This window comes from Panthera uncia, assembly GCF_023721935.1.
Source record: "Panthera uncia isolate 11264 chromosome A3 unlocalized genomic scaffold, Puncia_PCG_1.0 HiC_scaffold_11, whole genome shotgun sequence".
Lineage (NCBI taxonomy): Eukaryota > Metazoa > Chordata > Mammalia > Carnivora > Felidae > Panthera > Panthera uncia.
The window spans coordinates 49196514-49209687 of record NW_026057578.1 but is presented as its reverse complement, the minus strand read 5'-3'; the positions used below and the strand labels follow the sequence as shown (position 1 = coordinate 49209687).

At 44.7% G+C, this 13174-nt stretch overlaps 2 protein-coding genes across 5 annotated transcripts in view; one reads left to right on the top strand and one right to left on the bottom strand.

The window, feature by feature from the left end:
• Positions 1 to 7463, bottom strand: part of GINS1 (GINS complex subunit 1) — a 28583-nt gene extending 21120 nt beyond the window's left edge. Inside the window, exon 1 of one of the 4 annotated variants that reach the window (XR_007461952.1) lies at positions 7159 to 7463. Coding sequence is in view for 2 of the 4 variants with exons in the window: in XM_049650124.1 (XP_049506081.1) it covers positions 1638 to 1712 (75 nt within the window). In the remaining 2 variants the exon portion in view is untranslated. Of the gene's footprint in view, positions 1 to 1637; positions 1910 to 7158 lie in introns of those variants that run through there. The other 3 variants (XR_007461951.1, XM_049650124.1, XM_049650125.1) reach the window with 3 other exon arrangements.
• Positions 7464 to 7620: 157 nt separating this feature from the next.
• The window catches only part of ABHD12 (abhydrolase domain containing 12, lysophospholipase), an 81614-nt gene continuing 76060 nt past the window's right edge, over positions 7621 to 13174 (top strand). Inside the window, exon 1 of the mRNA XM_049650116.1 lies at positions 7621 to 7982. Within this exon, the coding sequence (XP_049506073.1) occupies positions 7792 to 7982 (191 nt within the window). The 5' untranslated portion in view covers positions 7621 to 7791. The remainder of the gene's footprint in view (positions 7983 to 13174) is intronic.

Genomic DNA, 13174 nt, shown 5'->3' with positions numbered 1-13174 from the left:
CAAGTTCAGACAAATCCCTTAACTTGATCTATAATTTCTCTTGGCTCAGTCTCATCTGCAAAATGACCCAACTGTCCAACCACGTTCTCTTTAATGTTCAAAACAAAACTCGCCTTTCCCCAAACACTCTTTTCCTGAAATCTGATACAGTCCCTGAGAATTTCCCTGAGACTCCCTCTCATTCATTACCCACCCCCATCCTAACAGTTACAAGTCCTGTTTGCCTTGTCTCTGAAACTCAGACACTGATTTCCAGGCCCAGCAACCAAACACAGTCTGGATCATACACAGCTCTCACCTGGTCTATTATAACCACCCATAACCATCTCATTGACTCTGTTCTTTCTTGTCTCCAACTCATTCCCCCATAGTGCTGCCATCATTATCCTCAAAACATAAAAAACTGCCCTATCACTCTCCTGTGTAAAATCCTTTACCAATTTCCAAATGCCTTGTGCATGACCACTGAACTCTCTTAGGCCTAGAACCCACCTTCCTAGCCTCTGCACACACCCTGTCAGTCACCCCTACCTATGTGACCATGTGTCTCTGCACTGCTGTATACTTTGGCTGCCATGCCTATCTTCCTTCTCAGAGTGGTCCCCTCATCCTTCCATGTGTGGCTCAAATGCCTGCTCCTCTACCCCAGACCACACCAACATTGATTGCTCCTTATGCTCCTCTCTGGTGTCATCACACTGCATTCTGTTACTCCTTTTTGTGCCCCTCTCCCAGCAGAACATGCCCTGGCTCCAAATAGTGGCTGCTCTATGAGAAGGGAAGCAGTCAAGTATAAAATTTAGAGTGCAGGTCTTGAGCCAGACTGTCAGGGTTTAAATCCTAGCTTTACTTCTTATTAGCTATGGGCAAAAAAAAATGCCCCTAAGCGTCTGTGTATATGGCTGGAAAAAATGGTTTAAATCTCAGAGTTCTTATGAGAACAAGATTAACGTAGGCCACGTGCTTATCACCCTGCTGTCGGTAGTAACAAAAATAAGAATGATTGTTATAGTAGCAGCAGCGGTAGAAAGAAAATAAATAGCAAACACTGACTTCACTGCTGTGTGTCAGGCATTGTTCAGAGAACTTGACATATACCAACTTGCAGAGCCCTCACTACAGGAAGAGTTGACTACTATTATTACCAACTTTCCCGTTTTTGTAGATGAAACTGACAGCACAGACAGCATGAGTAACAGCCCCACGGTCACATGATGGAGTCAGAATCCCAGTCTGGCTCTACAGGACTAGCTTCTGCCAGAGTGCTCAACAAATGCTCGATTGTTATCAGGAAACCAAGAAATGCTTGATCAAACACAGGAACAAGAAATAAAGCCATACATGAAAAAACACTGAAGGACATACACTCATGAGGAAATTCACCAAATCGCTGGGGGACATAAACATGAATGCACTCTTTTTCCTGCTATATTTTGTCTTTCCGTGTTCCAAAATTTTTGTTCCCGACTCGAGCTGAGAAACACACCCTCAGGGGATATGCAGGTTAGAATCTCTGGGAGCCAGATCCTCTTGCAGTCCTCCCACGAGCCCCAGGCCCGCCCCAAGGCCTCCCCCAGCGCTTCCGAGACCCCGCCCCTTCAGCACGACCCGCCCGGTGAAACTCCGTCCTCCCTTACATTGAAGACTGGCAGCTGCCCTTCTGGCGCGCGGTGCAGCTCGCGGACCAGCTCCATGGCCTTTTCGCAGAACATGTCGGACGCGCCCCGGCCCTGCAGCTTCCTAAACCGACCGCTCTCACGCCAAACGGTCGCTGGGTTCACGGACCCCTCTCTAAGGTACTATGGTTCCCAGTCCCACAGCCGCAGATAATCGCCTCCGCCTCCGCTTTGGCGCCAAACACACCCAGCCAATAGTAACACGCTCCTGAGCCTCGCGGCTTACGGCGGCTGTGAAGGGACATTTGCCTCTACTGCGCAGCCGCACAACAGATGGGGAAGCGGTGCCCTCTTCTCTAGGGAAACCGCCGCAGCTGGGGGAGCTTAGTGGACCTGGGTTCCAGCCTGTAGGCTGAGAAGAGACTTTCGAGTTCCCAAGCGCCACTCGCGAGATGTGCACATCTTTGTTCTTCCTTTTTACATTTGATTCATTTTTGTTTAGGTTCAAAAGGGGTTGCACTTTGAGGTTGAGAAAAAACTCAAACTTGTGCATTCATGTTCTGACGCAGCATTTTAGTTTTGCAGTGTGCTTTTTTTTGTTCGATAGAAGAGGAAAAGCAAGTTTTTTTGGGTATCTCCTGTGTGGTATGGCTGTGACATATTTCATTTAATTCTCACGATTAACCTGAGGTGGCTTTTAAGACTCTTGGTACTGATTAGAAAACAAGTTAGATAACCTTTTTTTTTTTTTTAAAGTAAGCGCCACACCCAAGGTGGGGCTTGAGTTTATGACCCCGAGATCAAGAGTCACATGCTCTACCCACTGAGCCCTCCAGGAGACCCAAGATAGATAAGTTGCCCAAGGTCACACAACGTCTAATGTGACAGAGTTTGTATTTAAGCTTTTGACTCTACAGTACCACTTTTGATTTTAAAGCAGTCCTTTAAAAACATTTGTAAAATAGCTGTATTCATGAAATCTACAAAAAGGGAAAATACTAGATTAACATGAATTCAGACAGCCATAATCTTACCTACATGATTATGGACATTTTCATAACTATAGAATAAAAAATGGAAATTACTGCTATAGAAACAATTTGTTTTGTTTGGCTACTTTTTAAAAAGGCAATATTGCTTGGATTCATGCTAGTTAACCCTAGAAACTTTGTTCCTCTTTTGCAAATATAGATACAGTAGATATGTGATCTGAACAATGAGCATGGGAATGGCCTACAAAGTCTTTGAATCTTTGAGTGACATTTCCTTTTCAGCTCTACTGTAAGGAATAATTTAGCTAATTTTTTTTTAAATTAAATACACAGAACTATAGTGGATTGTGCTACAGGATTCTATTCCAAAAGTCGCCAGCATCCACAACCTTCCTTTGTCACAAACCTTTTTTTAAAATATGTTTTATTTTTATTTATTTTTATTTTTGAAACAGAGAGAGAGCATGAGCAGGGGAGGGGCAGAGAGAGAGGGGGACACAGAATCTGAAGCAGCACAGAGCCCAATGTGGGGCTCGAACCCACAGACTGTGAGATCATGACCTGAACTGAAGTCGCTCGCTCAACTGACTGAGCCACCCAGGCACCCCTAAACCTTTTTTTTTTTTTTTAAACAAATGGTGTTTATTAAATAGCATTTTTTTTTCAGTTGATTTATTTTGGGAGAGAGAGAGAGCGAGCATGAGCAGGGGAGGGGCAGAGAGAGAGGAAAAGAGAGAGAATCCTAAACAGGTGCCACACATTGGTGTGGAACCTGATGTGGGCAAACTCACGAACTCTGAGATCATGACCTGAGCTGAAACCAAGAGTAGGATGCCTAACCAACTGAGCCACCACCCAGGTGCCCCTGACATAAACCTTTTTATTTCAGACCCTTACTTCCTTACCTGTACAGTAGGGACAATAGTACACACTTCTGAGGGGTTGCAGTAATTCATTACTCCTTCAGCAAATGTTTATGAAGTACCTACTACATACTGGGCATTGTTCTAGACATTGGACATAAAACAGTGAATACAGTCCTTGCGCTCACAGTCTATGTTCCAGTATGGGAAAAGAGCAATTCACAGATACAGATATACGGATAATAAATATATTTGTGAGAAGTGCAAAGAAGAATAAGCCAGGGAAGGTAAACAGAGTGATGACGAGGGCCTGAAGGTTCTGAGATAGTGTTCAAAGGCGGCACAGACCTGCAGCAGAGAGGGAATAAGCTGTGTGGAGATGGGGCCATAGGATGGGCAGAGAATTATGGGCAGCAGAAATGCAAGTGCAAAGGCCACAACGAGGAGGATGGGTGGCTCACACACATGCCACCCACACCCCTTCTTGGGGCCTGTGCATCAGCAAGGAGTCAGTGACACTGGAGTAAAGTAAGGGAGGGAGACACTGGTGATTGAGATCAGAGTGAGGGCTGGAGGCCATGTCAGGTAGGACCCCAAAGGCCCTTTCATAAGCTTTCTGTTTTATTTTCAGTGAGATGGGGAACCATATAGGTATTTTGAGCAAACAAGTGACCTAAGTCTTTAAAAAGACCTTTCTGACAGCTGACTTAAGTAGACAAGTGGGTAAAGGTGGAGGCAGAGGACCACTTTTTTAAGTTTATTTATTTATTTTGAGAGAGAGAGAAAGAAAGAATGAGTAGGGGAGGGGCAGAGATAGAGGGAGAGAGAGAATCCCAAGCAGGCTCCACACGCTGTCAGCGCAGAGCCTGACTTGGGGCTTGATCTCACAAACTGTGCTATCATGACCTGAGCTGACATCAAAAGTGGCTGACTGACCACTTGGGGTGCCTGGGTGGCTCAGTCTGACTCTTGGTTTCAGCTCAGGTCATGATCTCACCGTTTCATGAGTTCAAGCCCCACATCGGGCTCCAGACTGACAATGCAGAGCCTGCTTGGGATTCTCTATCTCCCTCTCTCTCTCTGCTCCTCCTCCACTTGTGCTGTCTCTGTCTCTCTCAAAATAAACAAATAATCTTAAAAAAAAAAAAAAAAAAGTAGCTAACTGAGCTGCCCAGGTGGCCTGGATCCTGGATGGATTTTGAAAGGAGAGCTGATAAGGCTTTGTGATAGACACCATGGCATAAGAAGGGAGGATTCTGGGGTGATCTCAGAGTTTTTGCCTAAGGAAATGCAAGTATAAGGTTGCCATTCCTGAGGTAAGGAAGGTTACACAAGGAGTTGGGGGCTGGAAGAGTTGGGAGCTCAGCTTTGAACATAATAACTTTAGATGCTAATAGTATATCAGAGTGAACAAGTAGACCATTAGAGGGGCCTGGGGTTTAAGGAAGAGGTGTGGACTAGAGATACAAATGTGGGTGTCACCAGTGTAGTCTTTAAAGACTTTAAAGACTTTTAGATACTACTCAGAAAGCCAATGTGGTATATTGGGGAGCAAGAATTTCCTGTCCCCTTCTAGGTCCTTCTAGCTCTACTAAGAATCAAATTGATATGAGACAGATTAACAGGAGAATATTTAGTTTCCTATATACAGGAAATCCACATTGACACAGAAACTTGAAAGACACACAAAATAAGGTATATTTATTATCCTGAACTAAAGAGAAGCAGCCAGGGGTCTGGGAGTTAGAACGGAACGAATACAAGTCACAGGGCAATAAGAAGAGCAGATGTTTGGTAATTTAGATGTCTGCTTTGTCATATAGATGGGTCATTCAGATAAAGTTTATCTCTGGTAATAACCATTATTCTGGGAAAGACTCCCAATTTAGATTCTTCTATTTAGTTAAGGGAGGGCCAAAACATTTAAGTCCATAGGTCTTGATTGCCTTTAGTTCAAAATAATCTTCAAACCAAAGTGGCCCATTTGGGGGAAGCCTGCCTTTGGCCCCTAGAGGACCAAGAGTTGAGGACTATATGAGCAAGTCCTAAATGCCAGCAAGACTCAATACCCCTCACATTTCTCTCTTCTCAACAGCCCTACCTTCCTTGCTTTTTTGTTTTTCTATTAAAAAGGATTTTGTGAGTGATGGGGTCAACTTTTTTTTTTTTTTAACTTCAGTTTCTAGATTCCCAGTCTCCGGTATGTGCTAGTTTAACACTTCAAAGAATTCATCATTTAAGTTCTAGGAGAGTATTTGGAGATATCCACACAAATATGAATGCTGGTTGTGATATATTTTGCAATACAGTCAATGAAATTCTATTGTAATTTAGAAGTACCATTACAAAGCTAATATAAGAAGCTACTCAATTCCTTTTTTTAAATGTCTTATTTTTTATTTCTAAGCAAGAGAGCACATGTGGGGGAGGGGCAGGAAGAGAGAGAATGATAGAGGATCGAAAGCACGCTCTGTGCTGATACTAGTGGGCCTGAAGTGGGGTTCAAACTCAGGAACTGTGAGCTCATGGGATCATGGCCTGAGCTGAAGTCAGATGCTCAATCAGCTGAGCCACCCAGGCACCCCAAGAGCTATTGAATTTCTAAAGGCATTTCTAATTGATCTTAAATGATCAGTTGCCAATAGTTTTCTACTGACACAAATGTTGAAATTACACAAGTTCACTTTGTAATAAATAAGCAAATCTCAGGGCGCCTGGGTGGTTCAGTTGGTTAGCCAACCAACTTGGGCTCAGTTCATGATCTCACGGTTCATGGGTTGGAGCCCCGCATTGGGCTCTGTGCTGACAGCTCAGAGCCTGGACCCTGCTTCAGATTCTGTGTCTCCCTCTCTCTTTCTGCCCCTCTCTGCTCATGCTCTGTCTTTCTCTGTCTCAAAAATAAACATTAAAAAAAGAAAAAGAAAAAGAAAGTAAGCAAATCTCTAGGTGGTAGATCGTTTGTAAGAAATAATGCCATATTAAAGAATGCCAAAACTGTAAAACCAAATTTGTGAAATTACTCTTTTCTTTGTAAGATGAGTTGAATTAGTTCTTAACTTGGGTTCCAGAAGTGTAAATTTATCTTTGAAACTTATTTTTTCCATCAGCTACTTTTTTTGTTTTAAAGTTTTTATTTTTAAGTAATCTCTACACCCAATTTGGGGCTTGAACCAACAACCCCAAGATGGAGAGTCTCATGCTCCACCGACTGAGCAACCCAGGTGCCTCTCCATCCACTATTTCTAACTGCTTTACAAAAATCTAAAATCAAATACAGGTTTGTTTTTTTTTTTTAATTTTTTTAACGTTTATTTATTTTTGAGACAGAGAGAGACAGAGCATGAACGGGGGAGGGTCAGAGAGAGGGAGACACAGAATCTGAAACAGGCTCCAGGCTCTGAGCTGTCAGCACAGAGCCCGACGCGGGGCTCGAACTCACGGACCGCGAGATCATGACCTGAGCCAAAGTCGGCCACTTAACCGACTGAGCCACCCAGGCGCCCCTCAAATACAGGTTTTTAAGAAGTAAGTTGTTTAAGTAGCTCAGTTTTCCTATGTTCAGCCCAAAACTTAACAGTTAAATTATCTATACACTTGTGTTAAAAAAAAAAAAAAAGTACCTGAAAGTGTATTTTTAAAAGTCTTGTGGGAAAACAGTTATAAATCATGAGAATGGTGATTTGTTACCTTTTGCTTTTGGTTCTTATAAACCGTTATAAGAACATTTCTGATGGGTTCATTCAGATTGGGTTTCCAGCATTAAAGGAAAATCACAAAGCCTGGGGCCGGAGGGGAAGGAGCCAGCTTTCCGCTGCGGCTCTGGATCACTGGGTGCTCCGTTTCAGTCCCGCGTTGTCTCACGTTCGGGTCATCGATCTGGGGCAGGACCCGGTGCGTTTGCACACGGCGCTGAGCACGAGGCAAAACCGGCCCTCCCACTCTCCGGGACCGAGCCCAGACCCCACCACAGCAAAATCGACCGCTTGGCCCTGCCGGGACCGTGACGCCCGGCACTGCTTCGCCTGCCCTTCTCCAAGATGGCTACGGGTCCGCGCCGGGAACACTGGGCCCACTACCCGAGGAACTAGGGACGGGGCGGAGTGGGGGGGCGGGGTCGGCAGGAGCCCGGCGTTGATTGGCTGGCGCCGCCGACCTGGTCCCAGGCGCCGGGCCGTACAGACGGGCGCAGCGGCCTGGGGCTGGGATGCTAGGGGCTGTGGGCTCCCTCCTGCAGCGGCTCCTGTGAGCGGCGGCGACTGAGGCGCAGGCGGGCAGCGAGGCCAGTGGACGCCGTCGGCGGCCGGCCGTGTCGGCCGCGGGATGAGGAAGCGGACCGAGCCCGTCGCCTTGGAGCATGAGCGCTGCGCCGCCTCGGGCTCGTCCTCCTCTGGCTCGGCCGCCGCGGCGCTGGACGCCGACTGCCGCCTGAAGCAGAACCTGCGCCTGGCGGGCAAGGCGCCGGCGGAGCCGCGCTGCGCCGCAGACGCGGGCATGAAGCGGGCCCTGGGCAGGTGAGGCGCAGCACAGGGGCGGAGTCCCGGTACCTGGCCGGCACGTAGCCCCTAATGCCCCCGCCCCTCCATAAGTTTCTTGTCTGCGGGAGCGCTCCACACCTACCCCCCACCCTCCGGTGTCCTCTTCCGATCCTCCTCTATCCCTTTCCCTCGCCTAGCCGCCCGCAAGTGCAGCCCTCGGGCATCCTTTCCCCAGGTACCTGCCTGCGGGAGCGCCCCCGACTACCCTCTTTACCTCCCTGGTGTCCTCTTCTCGCCCTCCGCGGAGCTCAGTCCCGCGTCCGTACCCTTACCAGGTGAGCTAGTGGGACACCGTCAGCAACGGGCTGGAGCAGCGTCTCTCCCAGGGACTGGGGGCTGCGGGCAGCCACGACCCCTTGTGGGAGAGTAGCGGAGGGGTCGGAAGCGTCCCTGGTGAGGCCCGTGGACACTCGGCATGTACGAGGTGGGACGCTGAAGGGAAGGCTCCAGACCCAGAGAGCGTTGGGATCCTTCCCCACGGATTTCCTGCAGTGAACTCAAAACCGAGCGCCCCTCTTGCTGGACTGGTGTATGTAGAAGCTACCGTTCCCCGGTTTCTCACTTTGGTAATTTTTCTCGGGTAACTAGTTGTCAAAAGTGGCATTCTCTGCTCAGAGCTGCTGGACGACCTTTGGGGGAAGGTTAAATGGTCTGCTGTGTCTGAGGGCCGGGAAGGATACACCGCATCCTCAGCTGTTGGAAGGAAACCTGTCTTGGGTTGTGCAGATGGCTTGTGGTGCTTGAAATTTGTCTACGCGAGTTGTCTCCTTGGGAATCTCCGTAGAGTCCGGAAGTCTTTTGGTTATTTGCATTCTCCCTCTGAGTAGGAGATGAATGCATCCAGGTAAAGCTGATTTCAAAATTAAGATCGTGTATTTCACAGGGACAAATCTCTCCCCATATGTTGGCTTCTTAAGTATCTGGCTGTTCATAGAACGTATCATTGATGGCAGTTTTGACAGCTGGATGTTTCATGGTTTCGAACAAGTTAGTATGTAATGTTTAAGGTGTTGTAGAGTAATTTCTTTTGGGGTCAGCTGGAATGCCCTTAAATGGCATTGGCCACTTCAGTGTCAAATATTTATCCAAATAGTCCCTAAAAATAATCAATTTTGTTGCTTAAAAATCCTGGAATTGAAAATATGAATATTTGGATGAATAGAAATATTTAATCTAAAAGGAGACCTCGGCATTTCAACTTTATTGCTTAAAAGGTCATGAAATTAAAATATAGTCTCCTCCAAGTTAGTAGTACAAATTTTTGCCAGAAGGGCAGGGACTGGCAGTATTTTTGTTTTTGTGTAAAATTATCTAGTAACTGGTCAATATCTTTTGTGAAACTAATTTATTTTTTGTGGAAAGGTTTATCTGCATTAAAAACTCCTGAATAGTTTTAATGTACTTTTGTTAACAGGTTTAGCATAATGCCTAGATAAGTAGGGGAATTCTTCCTTTGAAAAAATCAAATTGTTATGCCCAATAATGTTTGGGGAAATAATGCTGGCCTGGCACCTTCCTTAAAAGATGTACTGTATTCAAAGGATATGATTATTTTTATTTTTGTATTTGCTTGGAATGCTCTGCTGGACATTCTGCTTTGTTTTCTCTTTCACCAAAGTCTCTACTCAACTGCCATGTCCTCAGAGAGGCCCTCCCAGACCAGCCCATCCAAAACAGACTTCATGCCACTCCCAACACCCTTATTTTGTTTACTTTTTTCATCACACTTATCCCTGTCTTGACCTTGTAATTGCCTGTGTACTTGAGTTGCTTTATTGGTTGTCTCCTCCCATATAAGAATAGAAGCCTTATGAGAGCGGGGGCATTGGGCATTGTTTCCTCCACCTTTCTGTCTCCAGTGCCTGGTCATAGTAGGTGGCTGAAAATACTTGTTGAATTAGAATCTGTAAATTCCTAAGAAGTGGAATTGCTGGGCCAAGGAGTGTGTGTCTATAACTTTGAAAGGTGAGGCCAAAGTGCCCTCCAGTGTATTGATGAGTACTTCCTCCAGCAGTGTCAGTTGTCTGCCCTTCCCCTTAATAATGAATGTTACCAGATATTTTGATCTTTTTCTATTTGGCTGATGAAAATGACATCTGATTTGTAGCTTTAATTAGCATTTCTTAATTGTTAGGTAGCAATTTTTGTGTGTTTTCATAAGCCTATTGTATACTTTTGTGTATACAATATCTGCATATTTTGCCATACTAGTTATTTTCGTTATCTGCATTTTGTTGGGGTTTTTTGTGCATATTTTCAAATATACAGAAGTAGGGAAGACAATACAAAGAACCTCCATGTATCCATGACTTCTTTAACAGTTTGCCATGTTTTGCCAATCTTGAATTGTCTCTTTTCCCACCATTTTTTGGGGGGGTGGGGTGGGGAACTAGAATATTTTTAAAAATGATTTCATCCATAAATACTTCACAGTATAGCTTGAACAAATAAGGACTTTTTGAAATATGCATAGCCAAAATGCTATATTTATCAAAATCAACAATTTATTGCCTGTTACTAATTTGATACCCAGTCTACATATGCATATCCCTAGTTACTTCAAAAACAGCTTTTTAAATTTGGTTTGTTTCAAAATCCTGTACATTTTGGGGCACCTGGGTGGCTCAGTCAGTTAAGCATCCAACTTCAGCTCAGGTCATGATCTCATGGTTTGTGAGTTCTAGCCCTGTGTCAGGCTCTGTCCTGACAGCTCAGAGCCTAGAGCCTGCTTCAAATTCTGTGTCTCCCTCTCTTTCTGCCCCGCCCCTACTTGCACTCTGTCTCTCTCTCTCTCTCTCTCAAAAATAAACATTAAAAAATTAAAATCCTGTACATTTATTATGTTTATTCCTATTTACTTTATCTTTTTTGTTATTGAGAATATTGAAATTTTTGTTATTGATCCTTTCTTACATATTACGGGCCTCTTAATGTTTTACTTAGTAATTTTAAATCATCATTCATCATTTGAGAGACTAGTCTGTAATATTTTATTTTATTTTATTTTATTTTATTTTATTTTATTTTATAGAGGGAGAGAGAGAGCATATGAGCCAGGGAGAGGCACAGAGGGAGAGAGAGAGAGTATCTTAAGCAGCCTCAATGTTCAGCTCAGAGCCCCACATGGGGCTTGATCTCATGACCTTGGGATCATGACCTGAGCCAAAATCAAGAGTCGGAAACCCAACCAACTGAACCACCCAGGTGTCCCTGTAATTTATTTTTTAATGGAATCTTTATCAAGTTGTTTTAGTGCTTTATATAGCTTTATTAAAACCTTTCTCTTTCTTAGGGCACCTGGGTGGCTCAGTCAGTTAAGCGTCCGACTTAGGCTCAGGTCTTGATTTTGTGATCTGTGAGTTCAAACCCTGTGTTGGGCTCTGTGCTGACAGCTCAGAGCCTGGAGCCTGCTTTGAATTCTGTGTCTCCCTTTCTCTGTCTCTGTCTCTGTCTCTCTCTCTCTGCCCCTCCCCCGTTCTCACTCTCTCATAAATAAGCATTAAAAAAAAAAAAATCTTTCTCTGCTTCAGCCAGTTTAAATACTTTTGAAATGATTTGTTTCTTTAAATTTTGGTGGAATTCCCCTGTAAAACTAAACCTGGTGCTTTTTTAGATTTGCTATTTCTTTCTGGGTTTAGTTTTGGTGATTATACATTGATAGAAAATCATCTGTTTTATCCAGTTTTTTCCTCTGTATCTGGGGCTGTTACCCCTGTCTTGTTCCCTAATTTGTGTGCTTTTTTCCTTTTTTCCCCCTTGATTAAAAGTAGGTAATAGTATATCTAATACACAGACATGCATTGAAGTAGAAATTTTTTTTTCCTAAAGAAAATATATATTTTTTTAGTTAGTTCTGGGAGAATAGGATGCTGCTGAGGGTTCTGGAGAAGTAGAGAGAACATCTTCTGTCTGAAAGTGGTTACTGCACCCTCTCCTGTTGCCGCTGCCCCTGGCAGGAATGTGGCCCTAGGTTGGCCAGATCATCCAGTCTCTCCAGAAGAGTAGCTGGGTGTGTGTGTGTATACACCCATGTGTGTGTATGTGTGTGTACACTCAGACGTTGTAAACATTGGCAACTAATTCAGGTAAAAACAACTTTGGACTAAAATAATTTTGAGAGAGAGCATGCAGGTGAACAAGGGAGGGGCAGAGAGAGAGGAAGAGAGAGAATCCCAAGCAGGCTCCACACACTGTCAGCACAGAGCCTGATGTGGGGCTTGATCTCACAAATGGTGAGATCATGACCTGAGCCAAAATCAAGAGTCAGACACTTAACTGACTGAGCCACCTAGGTGCCCTGGACGGGTTGTATTTAAAGGTAAATGTTTATCTAACATATACATTGACATGCACTCCCTGGAAGGAGGGACTAGATATTAGTTTTATACAATATCTGGTAATTTTTGGAAAATGAGGAATTTTTAGGTCTTCCCCGTTCTTTTCAGTAACCTAGGTCTTCTTGGGACTATGCCTTGAAGGCGTAAGTACTCTAATTTGTACCCTGGGAAGGTGGTAATGAGATGTATGGGTCTGTGTGTTTTAGTGAACTTGTCTTTATTCTTCTACTCCCAGCTCATAGGTGGATCTGCCAGTGACTGAGTCAGTGGGCTGCACAGGAGGTTTCATAGCCTGTGATCCTTGCATGTAAATACAGGGGAACTGAGGCATCACCCATGGTTCCTCCTTGACCCAAAGGAAGGAACTTCATCTAGCTGCTAATGGCTTCACTATAATCCAGGAAGGCTATGGCTGAGGTTAAGGCTGGTCTCCTTTAACATCAGTCTTCCTGAACTCACCCTAGAAGCTTCACTTTGTCCTTTCTTTATATACCAAGAAGGTGAGAATGTATTCTGGGGTAGTTTTTGTAGTTAAAGTCTGCTTTTTTCCATCCTCCTTCTCCTTCCACTCCCCCAGAATACAGTCTATGCCTGGACAATGATAAGCAAGGAGGCAGGCTTTGTTTATGGCACCTCACCTGGAGCCCCCAGCTGGGTCCATCTCTTCCCAGTTGTGGTTTATCTTATCATAAAGTATCTTACCACACTCCAGTCCTGGACCCAGGACCCTGGGACCTGGTGCTTCTCTCGTGTCTCCTTTGGTGAGACTTCATGCCCTGTATCTCTCCTTGCTTTCCAGTTTCTTTTCAGCCAATGTTTACTCTCCCTTCT